This window comes from Falco naumanni, chromosome 3, assembly GCF_017639655.2.
Source record: "Falco naumanni isolate bFalNau1 chromosome 3, bFalNau1.pat, whole genome shotgun sequence".
Classification (NCBI taxonomy): Eukaryota; Metazoa; Chordata; class Aves; order Falconiformes; family Falconidae; genus Falco; species Falco naumanni.
Window position 1 is genome coordinate 46,605,976 of NC_054056.1, and position 24,270 is coordinate 46,630,245.

The 24,270-nt window shown below is 41.5% G+C and overlaps 1 protein-coding gene across 11 annotated transcripts in view; it reads left to right on the top strand.

Moving 5' to 3' along the window:
- The window catches only part of LOC121084635 (poly(rC)-binding protein 3-like), a 62,422-nt gene that overhangs the window by 14,353 nt on the left and 23,799 nt on the right, over nt 1-24,270 (top strand). For 6 of the 11 annotated variants that reach the window (XM_040586349.1, XM_040586351.1, XM_040586354.1 and 3 more), the window contains exons 4-10: nt 1,294-1,410; nt 6,719-6,850; nt 10,789-10,917; nt 13,084-13,227; nt 16,551-16,607; nt 17,094-17,169; nt 18,978-19,030. In XM_040586349.1, coding sequence (XP_040442283.1) covers nt 1,294-1,410; nt 6,719-6,850; nt 10,789-10,917; nt 13,084-13,227; nt 16,551-16,607; nt 17,094-17,169; nt 18,978-19,030 — 708 coding nt within the window. The remainder of the gene's footprint in view (nt 1-1,293; nt 1,411-6,718; nt 6,851-10,788; nt 10,918-13,083; nt 13,228-16,550; nt 16,608-17,093; nt 17,170-18,977; nt 19,031-24,270) is intronic. The other 5 variants (XM_040586350.1, XM_040586353.1, XM_040586357.1 and 2 more) reach the window with 3 other exon arrangements.

Sequence of the window (24,270 nt, forward strand, 5' to 3'; positions counted from 1 at the left end):
AAATGTTCTTCTTGTAGTCCTGAAAACCTACTGTCATGTACATGTGGCCACAAGAGGCTTTAGTTGTTTGGTTGTTTTTTTAAAATAAAGAAATGATATGCATCTTTATATCAACACAGAACTAAGAGGCTGTGTCTCCACATGATAACTTGGTCCTCCTTTAAATGACTGCCTTCTTCAGTACTTCTTTAAAAGCAAAATGCAACTTTATTTTTACTTCCCTGACAGATGTGGGCAGTTGCATGCCATCTTTATGGAATGAAATGCAACTCTGTCTTGCTCTGTACTGGGGAAATACGGTATCTCACTGTTGAGCAGCAGTATGCACATGAATAAGGGCTCAGGCACACAACACATGGGTTGGTTCATGGTAACCCTGAAGGCAAAGGGCCAAATTAACCCTGATTATCTCACATTTTCTACAAGCCCAGATCCTCAAGAAGGTCAGTGCTTGTGAGTGAGTTGAGGCTTCAGTGGCTTGTTAGGCTGCCCTGACACATTTCCATGCTTGAAACCTCAGGGAAAGTGTAGGGTGGGTCTTACCTGAACTGGATTTGATCATTATCTGCACTAAGATCCTCTTAAATATATTTACATCTAGTTGAAGTGTTTTCTTCATGCTGCCGTAGTGGCATGAAGGGGTCTAAGTATCCCTGAGAGCCAGCCTGGCTTGTCTCCAAGTCTTACAGTTTTCTAACTCCTTCCAGCGGGCTCCCTGCCTTAAGGAGATAACACCGTTACTGCTGCTTGTCCTACCGCTACCCCTTTAAAGGGTTGTTCAGTGCATATTAATTGACTGCCTTCACATGAGACACGTCTATAAGGAAGCTTCTCCACAGTGCAACGCAATGCCCCAGCTAGACAGATCGAGCACCGCCTTTGGGTATCCAAACCAGAGAGGTGCCTCTTTCCTAGGAGATGTCAGGGCTCCCTGGAGACAACAACATTGTCTGAAATTTTGCAGCTCTGGTCCTACTTACAGTTAACCCTGCAAGAGGGAAGGGAGAAGACCTGATTATGCAATTATTTGCAGCTTTGAATTACAGAGATGCTGTTTGCATACTGCGAAGGTGGCTGTATAAGTATTTATTCAGACAGAATCCAGCTTCCCGCAGTTTGATGGATTTTTGGAGTGTGATCAGTTTATACTGAAATTATATGATGTTGGGGGTGCGATTGTTGGGGAGGGAATTAGATGCCTCAAGATACTCCTTCCCAAACTATATACCTAATCCTACTTAGTTTGCTCCCTGGGAGATATAAATTTGTAAAATATGTGTTCTTTTTTGACAGAGTGGTGCTCGAATCAATATTTCAGAAGGCTCATGTCCAGAGAGAATTGTGACAATAACAGGCCCAACAGATGCAATTTTTAAAGCTTTTTCTATGATTGCACTAAAATTTGAAGAGGTAAGCGAATAAAATACGTTTTTTTCTTTCTTCAAGTTGAAATAAAAACACTGTTTGAATTTTCTCATGTTTGCTTTAATGTTAAATATGATTTGTTTAATGTTCTATTTAATAGCAGTGAAAGTGCTTGTATTTTTATAAATGCTTTTGGCAGTAACACTGAAGAAAAATAATGGGTCAATTTACAAGCTGTTTGATCATTTCTTTTGCTTTTTGGAGGCTTCGGGGAAAAGCAATTGCTTTTAGTAATGTGCACTAATGGTAGGAAAAATGTCTTGGAAAATTTCTGGTCCCAAAGTGGGTTTGATTTGAAACAAGTAATTGCCTAACTTTTAGCTTTGTTTTTCTATGATTCCATTTGGTATTGTTGTAAATTTTATGTATGTCAAAATGAATATATAACTTATTTAACTAGAAAATTTTTATTTTGAAAACAAACTATATGATTACCAATTATCATATTTAAAGCTTGGCTTTTAAAATTAATTAAAATAAAAACACTAAGAGTAAGTGAGGCAAGAGCTCGATTTACTGTAGAATAAGCGTTCTGTGCAGATATGTTCCTAAAGCACTGGGATCTCCCCAAGTTTCATGGACCAACTACTATTAGATATGGTCAGCACTTCAATGGGAAACCTCACGGATAATTCAGGACACTACAGAACATGAACCTTGGTCACTCAGGACAGGATTTAACTCTCTCTACTTTTGAAAATCACACTTCTAATCCAGACATCTCTTGTGTTATCTCTGGAGAGACAGAGGCAAATTGACCACCAACACAGAGAAGGTGATTCAGCTTCTCCTAAAGGGAGAGCCTTCAGACAGGTAGACTGAATCACCTGAAGCAGGAGAAAGGGGCTGTCTCTCTCCATCAGTGGTTGAACTAGAGGGGTGTTATCAGGCTAACAAATCCCTACCATTGCTGGAAATGCCTCACCTCCTACTAGTGTAGTGTTTTGCACACAGCTGTGCTGTGCCTGGCAGGTGTCCCTAGCTCCTGCTCAGGTGTTCTCAGTGAGAGCCTCTTTGGTTTGGACAGACATTCCTGGCAGCCCCTAGACAAATGACCCTTTTTTTTTATACTGCAGATGTTAATCCCATTTATATTTCTCCAATCCTTCATGGATTTTCAGATCTTCCTGTTTTCCCAGGAGGATATTGGAATATCCTCCCAGATATTCCAATCTTTCAATATGTTGATAAAGTACCTTAATGTTGTGGCGTGGTACATTTTGTGAGAATGCTTTTTTATTTTTTCCTTACCAATATTAATGAGATAATGATTTTGAGGCTAAATCCTGCAGAACCACATTCTGTCCAGCCCAATTTTAAAAGCACCTGGTCATCTCTTTCTCAGCCTTATCTCTTACTTATCTTGTACCAGTCTCTGTTTCTTGTGGCCTAAGAGGCAACGTCACGTATGGTACCATACCCTTCAGTCCATGGAAACCTGGAGAGAGCAGTCTCTCTGCTCTCTACCCAGAAAGCATTCTGCTTAGGGCCTTATCCTGAAAAATGCTGAGGGAATCATTAACGGAGAGAATCCCTGCCAGTTCCCACCAAAACAAGTACCCAGTGGAAATAACACTGCGCTGCTCATAAAAACATGGAAGGCTGTACATCATCAGAGCCCCACTCCACCACCCAACACGACATAGTCTTTGAAAGTGCTGTAGCTAGTAACAGGCAAAGAAACCTGAAATGCTGCCATCTGACTGGATTTTAGGCGTATTTACCCATGTAGATTTTAGTGGCTAGTCCGGACCCTTCGTGTGGGTATTAGCAAAGAGTTATTGGTGCTCCCTGCAGATCAAGTACTGAGGTTATATATTCTGAAATATCTGTATTTAGTTTTCATAAAACTGGCTTCTGATATATTTAAAAGAACAATGGCAAAGAAATATGCCTCTCATAATCAGTTAGGTTTCCTATAGTTATTCCTGTCAATAAAATAAGGTAACTGTAACACTTTGGTGGCAAAATAAAGTACTGTTTCAGAAAATACAAATGAGCTAGCTGCCAAATGTGATTTTTCATGCATGTGTTTTTGTTGGAGATTTCTTCAGTCATTTAAAAAATTGAAAATCCCAGAGCAGACGGTGCCTGGCCCAGCTACCTTCAAACAGAACAAAAAAGATGCATGTGTGAGACTGCTACTTTGAGAGATTTTTTTGGTATTTGCTGTGCATGCCCACGTGAAGCAATTCGACATGAAGCCCTTGAATCCTTAATTTCAACCCTACAGCTGTATAGCTGGGGATAAACAGATCTAGGAAGACACGGGAGCCCTGGAATGTTTTTCTAATGTTGGAAAAAAACTCAAAATGTGTCAGATAGGTAGAAAAAAGGAAAAATCTGGAAGAGTATTCTCTGTGTGGTTGCTCTGCAGCCTTATATCACTCTGCTTTGACAACCTTCCTGATAAAAGTTGATTTTCTAGCAGCCTGATGATGAATTTACAGGCTAGGCAGGTAATTACATAAACAACTAAAATTCACTGCAAAGGAAAAAGTGTTATTTAAAAATGGCACCAACCCAGGCAGACCACTGACATTGCAGGAGAGGACATTTTAGAGCAGTGACTTCCAGACTGGAGGCTGAGAACCAAGAAATGCAGCTGTACGTTCACCGGTGAGTGGGGCAGCTCTAGCTTTGGGTGTAGTTCTGCATAATCCACGGGAAGCACACGGTAGTTAAGCGCTGGAATAACCAGCAGGCAGGGCTCAGTGGTCAGACCTTCTCCAAACAAATGAAAAAAAGTTTGGCAGAATCCTTGTTCATCTGCAAACATTTGTGAAGAATTTTCTCAGCTCTAGGAAGAAGGAGGAGAGAAAAGGAAGGTGATAAAAGCAATTGAGATCTCTTTTTGACAGACATTAACTCTTGGTAAATCCTGTGGTGGTCATTAACAAGTAAGGACCCACCGCACAGACTCATACTTGCTGTGAAAATTGGAAGGTTCAACATTTCATTTAAAAACCAGTAAAGAAGAATTTTGATTTTTTCATCAGCAGTTTGGTAGAGCTTTCCTGAGCTGCCGGGCTTGCTTGCCTTGGGAAGCCTTAGACACTGTGACTCTGGGATGCCAAGAGCTGGGGATGCCGCAGGGCTCCAACAGTGGGAGCTGGCTCTCCCACACCACTTCCAGGCTCCCAGTCAGCCTGTCCTGGCTGAGGAGCAGCCCAGGCAAGCAGGCAGAAAGCCAGGCAAGGTCTGGCTCCCGTGCCTGCCAGAGCCCTGAGGAAATGGATGCAGTGCCACAGAAAGTTGAAGGTTAAAGAAATAGGAATCTCCCAGTTTGAAAGACGAAAGTCTCCAGCCAGCCCTACCTGGGAACCTGCAGCTTTGGAGGGGATTTTTTTCTGCTCATTTCTCTTTTGTTATGTTTTTAAGGTGGACTGATTCCTTTATGCACTCCATACTGCTAAGCCTGCATGTTTAGGTTTCACTCTTTTTAAATGACGAGGAGAAAAACAAAGAGAATAGCAGCTTTCAATTTTTGTGAAGTGCTTTTGAAGACAGTAAGTGCAGTGAAGGCTTTGAGGCCAGGCCACATATGGAAATGGGAGACATCATCAGGGTGGTGCTGTGTAGCTGAAGAGGGTTGTTTACCTGCATCTGGATGATCCTGTGCCTCCACCTGACACAAACGTGATGTAGTGAGCTGGCATCTTTCAGCTGAAAAATCAGCATGACTTGGGATTTATTTCAGATACTCGGGTGCTGCAAAATTCTGTTATCGTGCTTGCTTTATTTTGGATTGCAATCCCTCACTGACATGGGCACTAAACAAAATGTGCGTTACTGGCTGGCAGAGGAATGATTTGATAGCTGTCTTGTGGCATGCAGCAATACCTCATTCTGTTCAAGACTTTTTTCTTCCTTTTAAGCTGAGCAAGGTCACACCAAGCCATTTATTGGACAGAATGCTGCCGTCACAAATGTGGAGGTGCTATAGGAATCAGTGCTGGTGTCACTGAGCTTCCACACTGGTTCAATGAGGTGTGCAGAGTTCTTTGAAGTACTTTTTCTTTTTATATATTTTTTATTTTTTATTTTGGGGGCCCGATCACGCAGTACAGGCTGCTTTTATTTTTTTTTTCTTTCTTTCTTTTTTTTAACAAGTGGTAGTCTTCATATGCAAGAATGTAGGGAATGCTATCAGTTCTGTCTGCTGGAACTCTTGTTGCATCATAAATGAGTTGGATGAATATGAAATGCATGTTTTCTGTCCTAATCTTTCGGATAGCGTTTCTGTGAAGGGTGTAATATCTGTGCCATGGCACCTCACTGATGGATGAGATGGTCTTTTCAGCACACAGCTAGTGTTAGCAAACCACACTGAGATTCTCATAAGTTGTTGGACAAGTGCCATGCAGCTCGTGGCTTTTTTTGTGATTCTAAGTGCTCTCAACAGCATCCCATCGATCAGTGGGAGGATATACTTTATCTTTTCCTTCATGATGAAGACTTTAGAGAGATTGTTTTCTCTTGCCTAGAAGATTTTGAACAAACAAAATACATTTAAAACAATGTACACCTTGCAACAAGTAGTATATTGAAATGCTCATGAGACCATATGGTGTAGTCTCGTTGGATAATGAGATACATGGATATAGGTTACGTTATCTGGATACAGGTAATTGCTGTTCTGCTGAGCTCTTTGTACTCTGGTTATACATAGCTGTGATGGGGAAAAAATATTAGAAATTATGTAGCACTACAAATACTTATGGATCTGCTACAAAAGAGGACTTAAACCTGGGGTGCAGCAAACTATTTATCAAAATAATCTGATTTTCTTTGCTTTAGATTATTTATAGAATCTTTTGTCATTCCCTTCTTAACCGTTTTTCTCTGTATCAAATCTGACAAGACATTGCATGAAATGTAAAGACATGTATGGTGGAAATGTTTCTCATTGAGATGGTGGAAAAGAATCCAAATCAGGATTTGGTGGCCTGTGAACTCAAAAGCCTCTGCCTTTTCCATCTGCTTCAGCTGATCTAATCTGAGATACCACCTCCTCCTCCAAGTCTTGCCTTAGAGACTGTCCTCTGGTCCTGCAGCATAGACCTGCAATGCCAGACAGCAAAAGGGTTCCTCTGGCACAAGCCGCTTGTGCGGCTCATGTTTATGGTGCACCACCGGCAGAGCCAGCAGCTTTCCTGCAACAGAAACAAACTACGACTGGTTGCATGCTCCCCAGGTCTCCACGAACAGCCTGGGCGTTTGCTCTGAGACCTTCAGTGCTTACCAGGAATGACAAATCCTCTGCTAACTCTCACTGACGTTGTGATTGCAGGACATAAACGCTTCAATGACAAACAGCACGGTGACAAGCAAACCACCTGTAACACTGCGGCTCGTCGTCCCGGCAAGTCAGTGTGGATCCCTTATAGGAAAAGGAGGTTCCAAAATCAAAGAAATCAGGGAGGTAAGTCTTGGGATGTCTGCTGGGGACACAGGCTAGCTCAGCTCTACCACAGCATGCCTTGCCAGCACCATCCACTGCACTTTGCTCATTGCATGAACATGAGCATGTGCTGAGTGAAAAGCCTTGCCCTGGGGGGAGCAGGGCTCCAGCACAGCTGCACCCTTGTATTTTCCTCAAAGCTGAAGACCATGTGTGAAATAAAGAAAGAGCTTTACAATGTGTTGGTCTTTGATGCACAATTTAGCAAACAACAGTTTAATGACAGAAAATGGCTCTTCAGGTTTCTCTTTGGGCGCAGCCCCCTCCCCAGCAATACTCAGGTGATCCCAGGCCGGAGTGCTGCAGCCATTCCCATAGCAGTTACCACCCTTGCAGCCAGGGAAAGGCCCAAGTAGCACTGGGGAGTCCAGGTTAGTAGGTCAAACACTTGATCTACTTTGTATAGGTATTTGATTTTCATGCTCCTTTCCTGTTTCTCCCTAATCTCACTGTGCCACAGGTGACCTGATTTCGTGTATTCCAAACATATTTTTTTTTAATCCAGACTGTATCTGAAGGTGTTCATTCAATGTGCTGTGCTAGCAGCCACTTTTTCATCTAACCAAAAAATGCAAAAAATTATCATGTGGTGCCAGTTTTAATTCTTCCATGTATGACTGCAACAACATAGCACATGCCAAGCCCAGGATCCAGCGTTTCTAATCAGTCAGGCAAGAAAATTAGGTACCTACATGGTTATGTGGAGAAAATCTGAATAGGACATTTCAGAAAAATGGATTTTTGTTCTGGAGAAAGTGACAGTACTCCTAAATTTGTTTTTATTCCAACATAGAATGAGGTGTTGAATATCAAAATAATATGCTGATCCATTTTTATATTTGACTGTCAAAACAAAAGCTTTTGACAGGCTCTACCAAACTGAAACTTCCCTTTTTTATCTAAAATGTAAATCCAAGACAGTAGGCTTTATTGAGCTTTCAAGTGTCATTTCAAATGTAAAAAATTTTACCAGATATTTTTCTGTCAAAGAAAATTTGATCAAATGTCAGGAAGGAGTGGAAAATGCTTTGATCAAAATAGTATGTCCAGTATTTGCTATGAAATGTTAGTTTATGGTAGCCTTGGAAGGAAAGGTGAGCATAGAGGACAGTTAGGGGTGTGACTCCAGTTGATTTTCAAGTTCTTCCAAATTATTTCATTGGGATTCAAATTTTATTGTCCCAGGATTTTTTTTTAACAAAGTTCCCTCTCAAAGCTTATCTTCACCTTTCAGGATTTGGCCACTACTGAAAGGGTCTTTTCTCTCCTTTGCATACAGGGACGTAATAGCAGCGCATGCTGCTTCCAATAGCCAACAGCTGCCAAAAGCTGTTTCAGAGGTTTTGTTGCCAAGCAAACAACATGTTGCTCCTCCACGTGCCTCTTGCTTTGTAAACTGTGTTCATGAAAACATATAGGTTGTCTGCTGTAAACTCGCAGAACATTTCAGAGCCCTGCCATTTGAAGGGGTCTCTGTGCTTACTGAGACCTACAAATAAAAGGCAATTACAAATTGGATTCTTTTTTTCTTGGAATGCTGTTACTTTATTTTTTTATCAGAGTCTGGGAGCTGTGCCTGTCAGCAGTCCTTATTGTCCAACCAGCTTTTGATATGTGGCAGAAAGGAGTCACTTGTTGATGCTAAGGGGAAGAAAACAATATTTCTGTGCAGATGCTAGGGTCATAGGGGAACCTTCTCTTTTTTTATCTTTAATCCCAAAAAAGCTTTGTCAGAGAACTTTATATAGGTGGGAGAAGATACTTGTGTGTTGAAGTGCATTGCTGGGTGGAAGGAAGGTGCTCAGTTTGCCTGATGCAGGGCACATTTCTGTCTCAGAGGCTGGACAGCCAATGAACTGTTGGTGTTTGCAGCAGTTGGTGTCTGGGTCAGCCAGAAAGCCTGCCAAGCAGCTGCACACTCACCCTGGCAGGCAGCAGGGGAAGCCAGGCTAAAGTGTTGCCACTGGAGAAGGCATAGCTACTGTCAGAGCACACATTCGGAGGCAACCTCAGCCACGAGACGTGATTTCTCATGGTCCTCCAGATCTGTTAGGTGTCCAGGAGAACTGTCAGGCAGCGGGAACCCAGCTGATTTCTTAGTTGTGTTAAAATAGGAGCAGGCATGAGTGTGAAGCGTGTGCTGGTGAGCTCTAGGTTTTACAGCTGCTAATACTTTGGATTTCATTTTAAATATTGGTAACCTCATCTAAAGCACGGAGTGAGTGGCTTTAGGACATAGGTTTTTAAAGGTGAGATGGATCTGTTGGTCTGCATACATTAAATCACTGAAGTGATTGTTCTGGTGAGCAGTTTCATAAGCATCACCTATTAATCTAGTACAAAGAAGTAAAAGGATAGTGTTTGGCCAAACAGGTGTTTTGATAAGGCTGATAAGCAAGAAGTCACACTGCACACTTTCTTAAGCATAAGGGTAATGTACAAAACATTACTTGATTTTTTTGTTGCTGGCATATGAGCAAAGTCAAAAAATAAACAAGATTGGCACTGGAAGCAAATGCATAAATGACTGCATTATTTGGCAGAGTATTTTGTTCTAGATGTACAGATACCCAGAACTGTACATTAAACAGCAAATATGATCAAAAGAAAAAAAAAGGAGCATCCATCTCGAGATACGGTCTAACTTCATCATCACACAACACACTGAGTGTCAATTGCACAAGGGATGGTCTTTTGTGTTCAGTCATATGCTCAGGAACAACATGTAGGGTTGCAGTACTGTTTTCAAGATAAGATTACAAAAAAAACCAAAGCAAAGCATGACTGATTGATCAAATGATGGCAAAATTCCAAAGCCTATTATAGAGCAAGGAATTGATATTCTGGCCTTAAACAGCACTACTGAACAGAAGATGCAATCAGTAATTTAATCAGTCTTTGGAAAGAAGAATAACACTTTGTATGTAACTAGCAAGAAAACAAATTAACTCCTTGCTGACTGACACAAAGTCAATGGTTACTGAAATACTTTTTTTAAAAAAAAAAAGCCCAGACTATTGCATTGCAATAACAGTCAGGAATATATTTTGTTTGTAATAAGTGAAAATGATAACTCAATGTGAAATGCCTGGGTTTTTTCTCTGTTGATTGAGCAGGTCTTCCAGGATGTTTGTGAAATAATGCTAGGGACTGTTTTGACCTCATGTATTTTGTTCTTTCTTTGGGTATGGGTTTTTTTCAGTTAGCTAAGATACACTAGTGCCAAGATCAAATTAAAAAAAAAAAAAAAACACAACCAAAAAAAACCCACAAAACTTGCTCATTTACCTCCTTGGGTTCATTAATGAGCTAAAAGTTGATGATGTGCATATATTTAATCAACACTAATTACAATTTAGAAGTGCTTCTGTACCATCCTGAGATATTCCAGAGCATAAGGCAGCCCAAAATTTCATCCAGAGACACGAGTCAGCCGTCAGTAGATTAAAGAGCCATTTATCTGCAACATGTTCCATTAGCAGATGTTCTTCAGTTTTCAGTATTTTTTTCCTTTCTCTTTTTTTTTTTATTATTGAAAAGTACTTCATTTCAGCTTTTTTGGTTTTTAGTCAGCATTGCAACTGTCTGTCTTTGAGAGGGTTAAAAGACTTGTCCTGAAATTCAGGTCACAGTTTGATTCATTAACAGCTTCTGTTAATCTTCCTAGGATGGGAGTGTTTGCAAATTGGCTTGAACAGCCAAATCCATGTCCTGCCAGACCCCAGTTACCCTGTCTGGGCCTGGATTTACATACATGCTCTACCACGTATCAAGCAAAGACAAGACAAAAAGTTTAGAGGTGCATCACCTCTATCAATCACATCAGTCAATCACTGGCTTTTGAGAGGTGCCATTGTCTGCTCCACGGTGACGCTCTCTTTGCTTGGTCTCTGCTCAAGTCCACAGGAGCCCAGGTGCAGGTAGCAGGGGACATGTTGCCAAACTCCACGGAGCGCGCAGTGACTATATCAGGCACTCCTGACGCCATTATCCAGTGTGTGAAACAAATATGCGTGGTTATGCTGGAGGTAAGTGAGCACTCGGCGTATCACCTCTCACTCGGGAGATGCTCAAACACATTATTAATTTTCGATTGCCCTGGGTCCCCCAGGGGTGCTGCCTGCCCTCCCCATGCCAGGGATTTCAAGAGGACTCTGTTAGACTGTGCCCTTCCTCGCGTCTGAGAGCCTCTCACGGCAGGGTTTAGCAATCAAAGACTAGGGCTGTCACGATGCTGTCAAACAACAAACCAGATCCAGCATGGAGCTGCAGCCCCTTCTGATTCTGATGCAGAACAGGACAGAAAAGATCGAGGTGTTGTTTTAAACAGAAATAATTCTGCCTGGCGTAATTTAGATTTACCAGGACACTTTGATTCCTTAGGGTCAGGTCATTGCATAAGGCCAGAATGTTTCCTTTTGACAGCAGTTTTTCAGCCCTTAGATGAAGTGATACAAAATTAATTTATATAACAATCTGTGCATTTTAACCCTTCCTGAAAATGCCCATAATTTTGTGCAAGTACATTTCTCAACTGATTAAGTTGAGTAGAAGTTTGAAAAAAAATAATATTTTGGCAAATCAAAATTAAATATTTTGACCTAGTAACCATAATTTTTGACAAGGAACATGAAACATATCTGTTTTTATCACTTTTTCTGCTGGAAATTTTCTGTGGGTTTTTTTTTTAGTTTGGTATTTTACCTAAGTCTAGTCAAGGGCTGTCTCATGATGATCTCTGACACCCTACTGTTCTGTTATTCTTTAAAGAGGAGAGAAACAGCAGAGTGTTTGAGACAGCACTACGGCTGTTGGCTGTTCAGAAGTATGCAGTGCACCAGGTTGCATACAGCCTTTGCACCAAAATGTCATACAGCCTAGTGCAAATAAAAGCATAAAAACTAAAAATCCACTGTATTTTACCGGCAAAAAGTGACTGTTGCTTCAGTTCTTGCTGGACTACTGTAAAGAAGAAATTTCTTTATAAAAATGCAAGAGAACAGAAAGATAATATTAAAAAATCATTTTAGTTTGTTAAAGATGGAGTACATGATGGCAGTAGTTATCAGCTTTGTAAATACACAGCATAGTCTGTTGTCCAAGTGACATTTGTGGAATAAATAGTTATTTGCTAAAGAAGATGAGAGAAGCCACTTCCCAAAATTAGAGAGAGAAAGTCCCATTTTCCCACAGGTAGAGCCACTTTTCAAATAACCAATTTTGACATAAGAAATACTTAATTTTAGCGTTAGGCAAATCACAAGCAGCACCCAGATGACACTGGCGTAACTATGGTTTGCTGCTTCATTTAAGAAAATGAATGTGCTCTAATTTGCAGCATATATTTAATTTGGCAACCAACACTTTCATTGACACAAAATAGCCAATTGTAGGATATTAGTTAATGGAGGTGATATTGTCATTACCTTCTTTAGTTGTAGTTAATGCACTGAAATCAGAGCACAATTCTGCCAGGTGTTGCACAGACAGCTTGAAGCCTTTTTTACAGACACATGCTGCTCCTTTATTTACAAGGAGAAAGTTAACACCCACCCCACACCCACACACACCCCGTTAGGGGTTTTCCCTTTGGGTCCTTGCCTTGGGCTGCAGGAAACAAACTCCCTTGTCATGCATTATGAAAGCCGTAGTTAGGCTCCTGCTGAAGCCAGGAGGATTTTGTCTCCATCCTTACAGCTGAGTCAGAAGAAAGGCAGGATCAGGCTGGTAATTTGCAATTGAACAGCTGACTTAATTGGGTTGGTAAAACAAGAAACCTCGATGTGTAGCAGTGTAGAAAGATTGATAAGCGGGAGACGTGCTTTGTGTTAAAGTGTGACCACAGGCCAGACGCTTCCAAAGCATCAACAAATCTCAAAATTTTGTCTGTGTTTCCCGAAATGCCTTGACATGCTTAATGAGGCTTCATAGCTTCATCCAATGATGGCGGTAAAGAAGCCACAAGTGCCAGCGCTGCCTGTTTCAGCTGTGCAGCCAGGACCTTGGCTCTTCCCCTGAAAGCCTGGACAGCTGGCCTCTGCCCTGCTTTTGGGCTGATGGGGTGGAGGGCAGGCTGGGCTGGGCTGGGTCACCTGCATGCCTTGTTGTCTGAGGTGACCAAGATAAGGAGTGATTTTTTTAATGTGAGCTGTGCATCATTCTGCATTTTGATCGCTTTGTGTTTTTGTCTGCAGTCCCCACCCAAAGGTGCCACCATCCCCTATCGTCCCAAACCTGCCTCTGCACCTATCATTTTTGCAGGTGGCCAGGTAAGAGCAGACACCATTTTGGCTTCAGCTGGAAACCACACCGTCTTGGCCCAACCTCAGCCAGCGCCTGTTAGTTTTCAACTTTTACTCTTTTTGCCTGGTATAGTATTGATGTGCTTTGTCTACTCTGTGTGCTTACAGTTTGCGGGAAAGAACACTGCATTGCAAACTTGATGTAAAATTGTGATGACTGGTATTTTACCGAGATGTAAAATTAACTTCTGTAATTAAGAAAAGTTTGCCCAAACTGAGAGGTGTCCAAATCAAGTGCTCCCTGAGTGGGACAAAACTGCTTATTGTAGAGGTTGGGTTTTTTTTTCACTCTTAACTTGCAGCTCCACTAGCAGTGTGAGCAGTTTTGTCAGTTTTCAGAGATGATCAAACAGCAGTTGTGTCTGACAGGCCCTTGTAATGACCTCTCTCTGAATTTTTGTCTCAGAGTTTTACCTTCTACTCTGAAACAATATGGTCGGATGTATATGCAGATTTTCATAGTCTGGATGTAGTAGCTTTCAGTTCCTGGTAAGCCTACCACCCTTAGTTGTCTTAAAACAAGAAACGTGCTTCCTTAGTGACCAAAGCTGAATTGAAATTTAAAATAATTTTCCAGAAATTGGTCTATGGCTGAAAGTTCAGAATAATTTACTCCACACATATATAAGTTTACACTGCAGTGCTTTCCTTTAAGAGATATGTGTGTATATATGAGGCAGCCCATGTTACGAGTATTGTAATTGCCATCGCTTTCAGACTGTCTCTGTATAAGATTACTCAAAAGTATTGAAACTGTTTGCTAGAGTGCTCTGAGCAGTTTGTGTAAATAATTGAAAGTGTCCTATTTTAAGGCCTAATAGCTCTTTGTCATCTTCAGTTTTATCAGTTAAAAAAACGTTCTCACTTTTCTAATGCAACCTTGTTGATGTGAGAAAGTGTGTCAGGCACTTTCTGTGTGCTTTGAATTTCTGTTCTTGACTAAGCAGACCTTTTAAGAAAAAGCTTAAGGTGTGTTTGGACGTCAGTATAGAAAGACACTTCAACCAAGTTTCATAAGTAGAAATTAAACTGAAAATAAAATTCAGTCAGCAGTGTTAATTCCATCCAGCCTTTTGGCTATGTTATCATAAATTATTTTTCCATTCTAAATTGCAGCATGGCCATCTTTAAAGGTTTTGGGTTGTTTAATGCTTGCATATCAAGCAACACTAGCAAACTCAAATTTCTTGTTTTCCTTAACAAGTTGGGGGGGTCTGCTTTAAGTATTACTTTTAATTCTCTTGTGCTTCTTCGATACCGTATTGCATCTCACAACTGAAAGGAAGATGAACATTGCCTTGCCCTGCTCTGCCCCTTACCTACATTTAGCCTATGCAGTGGTTAAAAAAAAAAAATACAGTATTCCTGCCTGGTAGAAACAAATTGGACATTTCTACTCACTGTGCTACATTGCTGTCTAGGTGGGTACTCACAGGGTACAGCTTTGCTTTATGTCTTATATCAGTTTTGTGGTTTAAAGTGAGGAAGATTTGTAGACCAGATCATTCCTGCTGTTACTTATGTCAGTAGGAAAGTTGCCCTTGACTTTGATGAAAGCTGACCCATAGCTCATGCCCTTAGTGAAATGTTACAGTACAGATGTCTCAGTAGCCTCTACAAGGCTTGTGCTTGCTATGCTTCAGCCACAGAAGGACACGGTTCCTCTGCCAAGGGGTAAAGCAGTCAAAGACAGTTTTTCTCAACCTAATCAATTGAATGACTTTTTGGGAGCCTAAAAACCAAGGAGCTTTTTTTTTTTTTTTTACTGGGAAAGAAAATTTAAGACCCATCTTGTCCACGATGTCTTAAGATGTTCCCTCAGCTGGGTTTGAAGTAAAGCCAAGATCAGAAAGGACACTCGTGATCCAGCACGAGAGTCAGAGACCAAAGCATGGTTTCCAAACCCAGTTTGCTCACCTAAGCCCCTGCTCAGCACCGTTTCCAGCTATAACCCCTCTGAGGCTGCTCCTGTGCCTGGCTACACACAGAGCCCCCATTCAGCAAAGCAGTGTAACATCTCCTTAAGGTTGTCCTCATTTAGTAAAACACTGAAACACACGGTTTGCTTGATTGATTATGTGCTTGCTTAAGACCCACTGATGGCAGTGATCACCTGGTTTGGTGGTCTGGAACCTTTTTTTGTTATTTACAAACTGTCAGCAATAGCCATCCCCCACAAGATGCACGTGCGTATGGTTGCCCATGAGCATCCTATTGAGCCTGGTCACACGTACTTCTGCCTGAAAACTGCTCTTGTGCATGTTTGCCTGACTGTGGCCTTGCTTTGTAACTGATTTAAAAAGTAAATGAAATGTTTCTTCTCCAGAAGGGAAATTCTGCTGCAGAAATGTGCATCAAGCAGTTGAGGCATTAAAGGTTTTAATATCTGAACTCCATTAAATTAATTGTTTTATCATTTGCAGGATTCATTACTTTCTAAGAGGCCTTTTGTCAAATAAGCATTTTGCAAACTAAGCTAATCAGCCCTGTTCCTGTTTATAATTCTCGCACTACAAATATTTATACTTTATAATTTGTCCTTCTGCTTTCCTGCCTAAGCACAAACACATTAATATTTTTCTGACATGCCGTTACTTTCAGAAAAGCCCTACAGAATATAATAGAAAATTATAAATTCTCTGTAGGTTTTTTTTGTAGGCCATTACAGAGAGTTGAACAGAGCCAGGCTGTGCTCACTGGTGCCAGGCACGCCACCATATCCCTTCTCGCTCATGTGCTTCTTTTGCCTCCCCCACCTACCCCCGGTACTGCTAGAAGAGATACCAGAAACTGTACCCCTTGCGTTGCTCTGGTGGTGCAGAGGCTAGATTTGGAGGGAGGCTATTTGGCTTCTTGTGGAAGATAAGACCACCACGCCGGGGGTCTCCATCATGCTCCTATCTCCAAACTGGCATCCTGGGCCCGTGCCCAGGCACTGCAGGACAGGCTGCCGTCCAGCACATGTGCTCATGTACCTGCTGGCATGGCAGCCTGGGGCACCAGCCCCGCGGGGTGTACATGTTTGCTGGCATTTAACATCTGTGGCTGCTGGTAGCCAGACGAGGTGGCTCAGAGCCGGCTGGCATGTATCCTCCTCAACTCCCGCAGTGTCCCCAGCTCTGCTCCCGGCAGGTCATCAGAGCTCAGGCAGCGGCACTTGGCATCCCCTGCTTGCAAGAGGCGCATGGGCAGCCTGACGGACATTTCCATACCATACCAAGCATTATCAAGAAGCACAAGACAATTAAGCTTCTCTCAGTATTTACCCAAGGAGCCATGAGGAGCTTTTCTGATGAGAACAGAAACATTTCTTGTCCCACCTGACTGACCTGTGTCTCAACTGTGCTTGTTGTTTCCAGGCATTCACGATTCAGGGGCAGTATGCCATCCCTCATCCAGACGTGAGTCCAGCACATGTAAATTACTCCCTTTTTCTTCCTCTCCCTCTTATTTGTTCCGGGCAACATTTGCTTTCTACAGTTAACAATAAAGACACGGCCTAAGGACACCTTTCCTGAACAACATACTGTGTAGCCAAGTTAGCTCAGCTGCATCTCTTGCCTTGCATAATAATTGCTAGAAAGTACAATGGCCCAGGAACAAATGACAGTTATCTTGGTCTTTTTTGCATGTGATATATTTGAGTTCTTTTAATATGTAATTCTACAGTAATTAGTAAATATTAACAATAGCCATTACATGTAATAACAGTAGAGATGTCATTTATAACCAGTTTAGGGTTTTTGTTTTTCTCTACGGTAGATTAGAATGAACGATTAAACCTTTTTTTTTTTTCCAATATAATTTTAATTAATCCAGTTTTAGAACATGTAAGATGGTTTCTCTGCTCTGGAATAATTCCATTTGATTGGTTAGTTCTAATTTCCCATCCTGCCCTGCAGTTGACCAAGCTTCACCAGTTGGCTATGCAGCATCCCCCCTTTACTCCCCTTGGGCAGACCACCCCTGGTTTCCCTGGTACGTACCCATGACCCCCTGGGGATGTCCTTCTTCTTAACAGCTTTGTTTCCCATGGTCATTACATCATTTTAATAATAAATGTGGTCAATGACCAGCAATCCTTCTGTTTTTATATATTAATCTCTCTTCTTCCCCCCCATACCTCTGTTACCGTTCCTTTCATTACTAAAACATGCTTTGTTTGTTACATTTATTAATCAAAACCGCTTCATTTGTGCCACTGGCTAAAAGCCCTGAATTTCTTTTGTTCAGTCCTTGTAAAGTTATTATGGACCATACAGTATGTACCAGTTGGTCTCGAGTGAAGTACTTGGGAGCGCATCTTGTCACATTGCCAGTTTGATAACGTGGTTCAGAAAGAAGCAAACATAGGAAAACAGTATGTTATCATGGCACAGAAATACTGTTTAAAAACATTACGGCACGCTGAAACTCAAATTCCTTGCAGACCTAAATGTCTTAAGAACATCTGTGATTGTCACTGCTGGGACAAGTGCCTCTCTTCCTACTAGATGTGCAGATATAGCTACAAAATGCAATGGAAATTTAGCTAAATTAGGAACCGTGATTTTGGTCCATACCTGTTAAAGCTGAAGTTAAATTCCTGATTCAAGAGTGAGAAGTCTTTTAACCCTGCAATAACTCATTTTTACTGTACTTCACTACATACATGCTTGGCATCTCAAAACTTCGTAAAGTTTGGTACATGCTTTCTATGGCAAATAAAGTACTGGTACATGCTTTCTATGGCAAATAACATTTTATCACATACATCAAATTCTGTGAGCAACTTGATTGCTTTATATTCAATGTAAAATAAGCATATGCAACTCTGAATGTAAACATAAGTAAAAGGTGAGTAACTTTTTTGTAAGTGCATTTCTTTTCCATCTTTTCTAGTTGGAAATGACTATTTTTGGCACATCTTTACAGATAATAATAAACACCAAAAAAAGAGAAAAGGAGAGAAAGAGGCATGATGTCCAAAACACACTTTTGTTTCTTCATGATGTATCTGATAAAATGTCTACGAGTAATACTAAATTGCCTTTCCTAGCTTTATATTTTCCTTATTGTTGTCATTAACATGCTGCTCCTTAATTTTTTCCTGTTTATATTTGCAAGATGTACATTTCTGCAATGTTACTGTGAGTTAGAGCAGTAATTCCATTTTTCCTGAGCATTTTCCTTTTGTCCACCCAATTTACAAACAAATGTATGCGGCTTAGAGTATTTTGTACATTTCCCTTTAAATATTACCTTTCCCAACATTTCTTCAGCAACTAATCCCCCATATAATTTCCAAATTTTCCTAGGTTAATTTCCTCATCCTTATTTTAATATATTAATTTTTCTGTTTCATATCTATGTATTTTGCTAATTGTTCATTTGACTTCCACTTTCATTTTCTGTATTCTAGAACTCCTGGCAGACAGGTCAAATTTCAGCTCTTCATTAATTGCTCAAATAATGTGTTTAAAAAAACTTCAGAGACTATTTTTAGGGGAAACCCTTCATTTTCTAGAAGCTTTTTATGACCTTGTGAAATCTCATGTGACATTTGTTGCTTTGGTGGGTTAAAGGTTAATTAAAATAAGACTAATTTAAAATTAGTCCAGCCCTCTGAGTTTTGCATCTCTTGCTTTCTTTTCTGTTTCACTAGCAGTTCTCTGTTTTTCTTTGCTACTCTCTTCTTTTTTTTTCCCCCTTCTTTCTGTATCTTTCCTTCTTTAAAATATCATTTGTTGTGTCTTGCCCTTCTTGCAAACAACTGGCGTAACATTCTCCCTCTGTCCCCTGAATAGGACTGGATGCCACTACTCCAACCAGTTCCCATGAACTTACTATTCCCAATGATGTAAGTGGACCAATAGTCAGTATAACTTTCTCTTCTCTCGCTCCTCTGCCACTGGAGGGGAAACCTCTCGGTTTTGCCTGATTTATAAACACTAGTGCCCAGAATAAACTGTACCGCATTTAGTCTGCTGGGGAGGGGGGATTAGGGGTTAGTGACATGGTGGACAGAAGCAGCAGAAGTGGCTGTCCCCTCTCGTGTCAGGTCTCCAGCGATGCTGGTTTAGTTGTGTGACGGTGCCAGTGCTGCAGTGCTTCACCAGCTTCATTAAAGCCTGGGTGCCTGCTGCTTACAGTGGTCTTAGATGAGTTATCAAAATTCATCTCTCGGATGGCACAAGCACAGATGGTCTCAGCACAAAGACTATAGCAGGTGAAAAATGTGCAGCCCTGTATGCCCTGTGTTGGGCTGGTGTCCTCCGTGCCAAGGCATGGAAGGTTTGCACAGCAACAGCTTCTGCCATGCTCATCTCCGCTGCACCCCGCACTTACCTGAGACAGCATTTTTCACGAGAAAAAAAGCCACCGGTTACATAAAGGTGCAATATAAGGGTTTATTTGAAAAACAAGGGCAGAAAACATTGCTGCTCCAGCAACTCTGGACCAGCTGTGATTGACAGACCCCGTCTCCATGGGCAATGTGGCGCTGAATCTTAAAACAGCTACTCAAAATGCCCAACTGATACAGCGCATGTCATATAAAAATGCCTTCTGGTTTTATTCACTTTCTTTGCAAACAGGGTTTTTTTTTTCAGTTTTCATTTCAAATGAGTCACTTGGAAAATGTAAGACTTCCCCTCCAGTAAAGAAAGCTTTCAAGCATGAAGTGAGATCACAAATAGCAATTATATTACACAATATTGTAAGTATTCCTTAAGTAAGCCCCATTAAACTCAGTGGCAATGATTTACAGTAAGAAAAAAATACAGAATAACACAAAGAAGTGAAGGTGTGAGTGCTGTGATTTCGTAAGATGCCCTGCTGATGTTTCAGTACCTGCTTTACAACCCAATTTATTGTTTATTGAGAATTTTATAGGAGCACCGTGTTTATCCCTACAGTGCAAGTTTTTTAATCTCGCTTTCAGGCAGATGTTGTTCTTGCCATCAGTGATATAAATCCAAGGTCAATCTTCTGACTTCACTTCTTTCGGAGTTCATAGCAGAGCAAGATGGGGAGCAAGTTGGCCTTGTGCCCTGTAGTGCAATAGAAAATTAAAAAACCCCAACAGTTTTTCATCCAGGAGGTGTGAAATGCTCCAGTTCAGCACTGTCCTCTGAAAATCAAACACACATCCATGCATTGTTTCTAATAGATTTTCCTGGCCACGCAACACATGTCTTGCCGTTGTTGCTAAAGGAGTGAAAATGAGGCCAAAATGGGTTTAGGCAAGAAACAGCCTGCAGGGGCTCTACAGATGGTGAAAGGGAGTTCTGGTGTTCATATGGTGTCAAGGTGTATATTAAAGGAACAAAAGGCATGGGGCGGGGGGGTGGGGTGCGGAGGGGGCTGTCACACCCAGTGCTGCAGCGCTGGCACAGAGGGGTGGAAGGGCTCTCATGTCCTGTCGGGCGTCCGGGCCTGCTTGGGAATTTTGCAGGGCGAAAAACAGTTTCCCTGTGAATTTCCCATGGCATTCATTGTCTGTGCACCGGGCTGTCAGCAGTGCCCTGCCAGGCTGTCTTGGGTTGCAGTAGCAAGAGGGAACCGTCCCTGGGGTCTCCCAGCATAACCATGCGTACTAGTGTCCTGTGGCCCCATCACTGCTGCAGCAAGGCTGCGCTCCAGGCAACTCAGTGCCAAAAATGAGGAGATGAGGGAGACAGAGAGACACGGGGCAGAGAAGGAGTCAGGTGAGGAGGCACTGGCACCCGCGTTTGTGTGTGCTGTAAGTCAGGTGCTGTGCACAGAGGGTGGTCAGGGCAGGAGAGGCAAGAGCAGCTGTGCAGCAAAGCCTGCATGGGTAATTTGACTGCACTTTCCAATAAGCATCCTCTGGTCCTGGTTTTGACAGGCAGTCATTGCGGCATGGCAATTATTTATCTGGTTGAAGGTGAAGGAAGGTGCAGGCAGCCATCCCCTGCCTGCCCCGACTCCAGGGATCATCCCCTGTGCTGCCTGAGTCCCCCGGCTCTATTATTGCACATGCTTACACATGCAAAAGTCCAGCACTCATGAGAAGAGCATGAAACTTGCAAATATCTACATGCTCTGCAGCTACCAGTGTATACCTACATGTGCTACACTTGTTTTTTAAAACCAAGATAATGATAAGCACATAAAGCTGAAACCTCAGTAAGAATCTGAGGGGGCAAAATCAGATATGAAGAGAATAAGGAGCTCAGACTTTAGCCTAGTCTACAGAAAGTAGATATTAATAGCCGTTTACAATTTGCATAGCTTCGTATTAAAATAAATTTTCTTCACTCCCTTTGGTATAAAGTCAGTGAAAAAAATTTTTTCCCCTGTTATTAATAATTCTTGTAGCAACTTCATGCTGCTTTCTTCATACAGTATGATGATAATTGCAAGTAACCTGTTGCTCAATAAAAAAGAGATACAAGAGAACAAAGAAATGTGTTTTACAGAAAGTTGTTTTCCCCGTGCTAAAAGCCGAGACTTCCTCTCTAAATAATGAGTTCAGAAGGTTTGCCTTTCTGGGTTTTCTCATAACTTCTGGGTGAGCGAGCAGAAAGAACATTTCTCCAGATCCCTCTCAGAAGTCACTTTGGTTTTTATCTAGTAGCTCCTCTTCCTCATCAAAACCTTTTATGGGGCATTTGGTCGCCTTTCTTTCCTTGCTGGGATCTTGTCTGGCCTTCTTCTGCTGCCTAAGTTACACAGTATAAGAGTCTTTCACATAAATCCCAGAATAAAGTGGTGTTAACAGTGGCACGTCCTCAAGGGCCCGGACAGGATGGTATTCCTGCATGTGGCTAGATGGGCACAGAGATCAGATTTCTTAAGATTTGATGCTCCAATCCCTAAAAATTTCCATTGAGAGTGAATAATTAATAATAATAGTAGTAGCAGTAGTAGTAATAATAATAATAATAATCCTTAATGAAAATATGCATATTTTGCACATACATGGGAGAGACAGGCAGAGGCAAGTAACAGGAAAACAATTACCCCTCAGAAATCACCAGGAACATTTTGAGAAAGCTATAAATCTGATCCATACTCCATGGAAACAGAAATGTCGATCCATCCAAGTTGGAAATGGCCTACTGAAGAACCGCCTTTATTTCCCCATGGAGCCAGAAGTACTTCCCTGCAAATGATGGAGAGGGGCCCACATGTGCAAAATACTCTTGGAGCAGCCCACAGTGAAATCCAGTGTCAACTCCATGTGATGCTCCAAGGACATCTGCATGGCACTGCCTCTTCCACAAGCGGTGACTGTGGTGACTGAGCTCTCATCTTTGGAGGTCTCCAATCCATCACCTGAGGTGGGGAGAATTGATACAAGCCCTTAAGGGGAATACAAGGGTGGTGTCCAACTCTGGCTGTGACTTCCAGCAAGGCCACCCGCCACCTACACGTTAACAGGAAAAGTGCACCTCACCCTCCCTACAGCCCTTTCCCAGAAAAGTCCTGAGAACAAGTGCCATTCTCTTATAAAACTAAGCTGCTGGCTAGGTCCATCCTGGCTCAGAAACTTTCCAGTTGTATGAGAGGGTTTAAAAGCAATGGTTAGGTGACGTTTTCATAATCCACACAGGACATGCTAGAAAAGGTCCTGCAGTAGTGTAAATCAAAGCACTTCTACTGAAGGCAAGGGACCTGTGGATTCAAGCTCAATAAATTTACCTTACTGCTGAGAGCCTCCCATGTGATAGAGAAATAATGCCCAGAGCAAAAATACAGAATTAACCAGATCCTGTCAATTACAATGTTTAAGGGGATGTGTTATCAAAAAAAACCAACTTTTTTTTTATGTTTGCACATGGCCTGATTTTTGTCTCCCCTTAATCCAAGAAAATGGCATTTGATTCCTCCAGTAGACTTGTCCAGATGAGCTCAAGAATCAGTAGAAAAATTTTGCAGAGTTAATATTCATCAGAAGCAAAGTGAGACCATTTGTGGGACAAGGTACTATTTATCATTAAAAGTAATTCCCCCCAAAACTATCTACTGCTCACTTTAGGGAACAGGATGGGAACTGATGTTGGGTCCTCAATAAACTGAAATACACACAAATCTGCAGGGGGTTACAAAACAAGTAATAAGGCAGCTCGTTTCTGAACATGTTTTCTTATTTTTCTACATGCCTTCTTGCAAGGCCTGTGAAACCGTTATAGTCCAGATTTTGTATTATCCTGGCAAGGGAAATGAAGTTTGTTTTATTATTATTATTATTATTATTATTATTATTATTATTATTATTATTTTTAGTAGTAGTAGTAGTAGTATTGAGGCACAGCGTATTTATGCATCTTTTTCCAGGCCCTGCAGTAAGTCTGTAAAGAACTGTAATCATACCTCAGGACATTATTTCTCCCTATAGAGTACTAAATAAAAAATACCGAAAAAAACCCAATCCAAACCTGGAACTAAGAAAGCTTGTGTCTTTGTGAAAAGAGCCTCTTTCACGATGAGCACCTGCTTGCTCAGCTAATGCAGAGGCTTTGCAGAGCCAATGGACTTACTCTGGGTTGGCGGCAGGGAACCAAGAGGAACCACGTATACTTGTGGACAGGTATGGTCAACCCCTCTGCCCCAGGCAGCAGATACCAAGTTGCAGAGGCTACTTCCTTGGCCCTTTTTACCAGCACTACATTCATTGTAAGAAAACAATCTGACTTTTTTACCAGTATTTAAAAAGAACGTAAGCTCCATGCCACCTCCGTGACAAGCAATACTCTGCAGCATTGGACTTGTATAATAAAGCAAAAACTGAAAGTCTGATTGCTGCACAGAAATAATGCAATGTGATGGACATGGAGGAACAAATCTGGAGGAAAAACCCAGCAGAAAGCTGTTATTATTTAGCTGTCAGTGACTTTAGCATTGTGGGAAGTATAGATATATATATTTTTAGCATTATGGGGAAGAAAAAAAAAAAAAGGGAGAGAGGGACCTGAGCCAGATGTGGGATAGTATATTGGGAGAAACTATCAGCATCAAGAGTTTGGGGCAGGAGGAATCACAGTGGACCTTCCAGTTCCACCCTTTAAGAGTCCAGACTTCTGATTCAGTCCTGTTTACACTAGTACCAGCAGAACTATACCGAAGGACAGA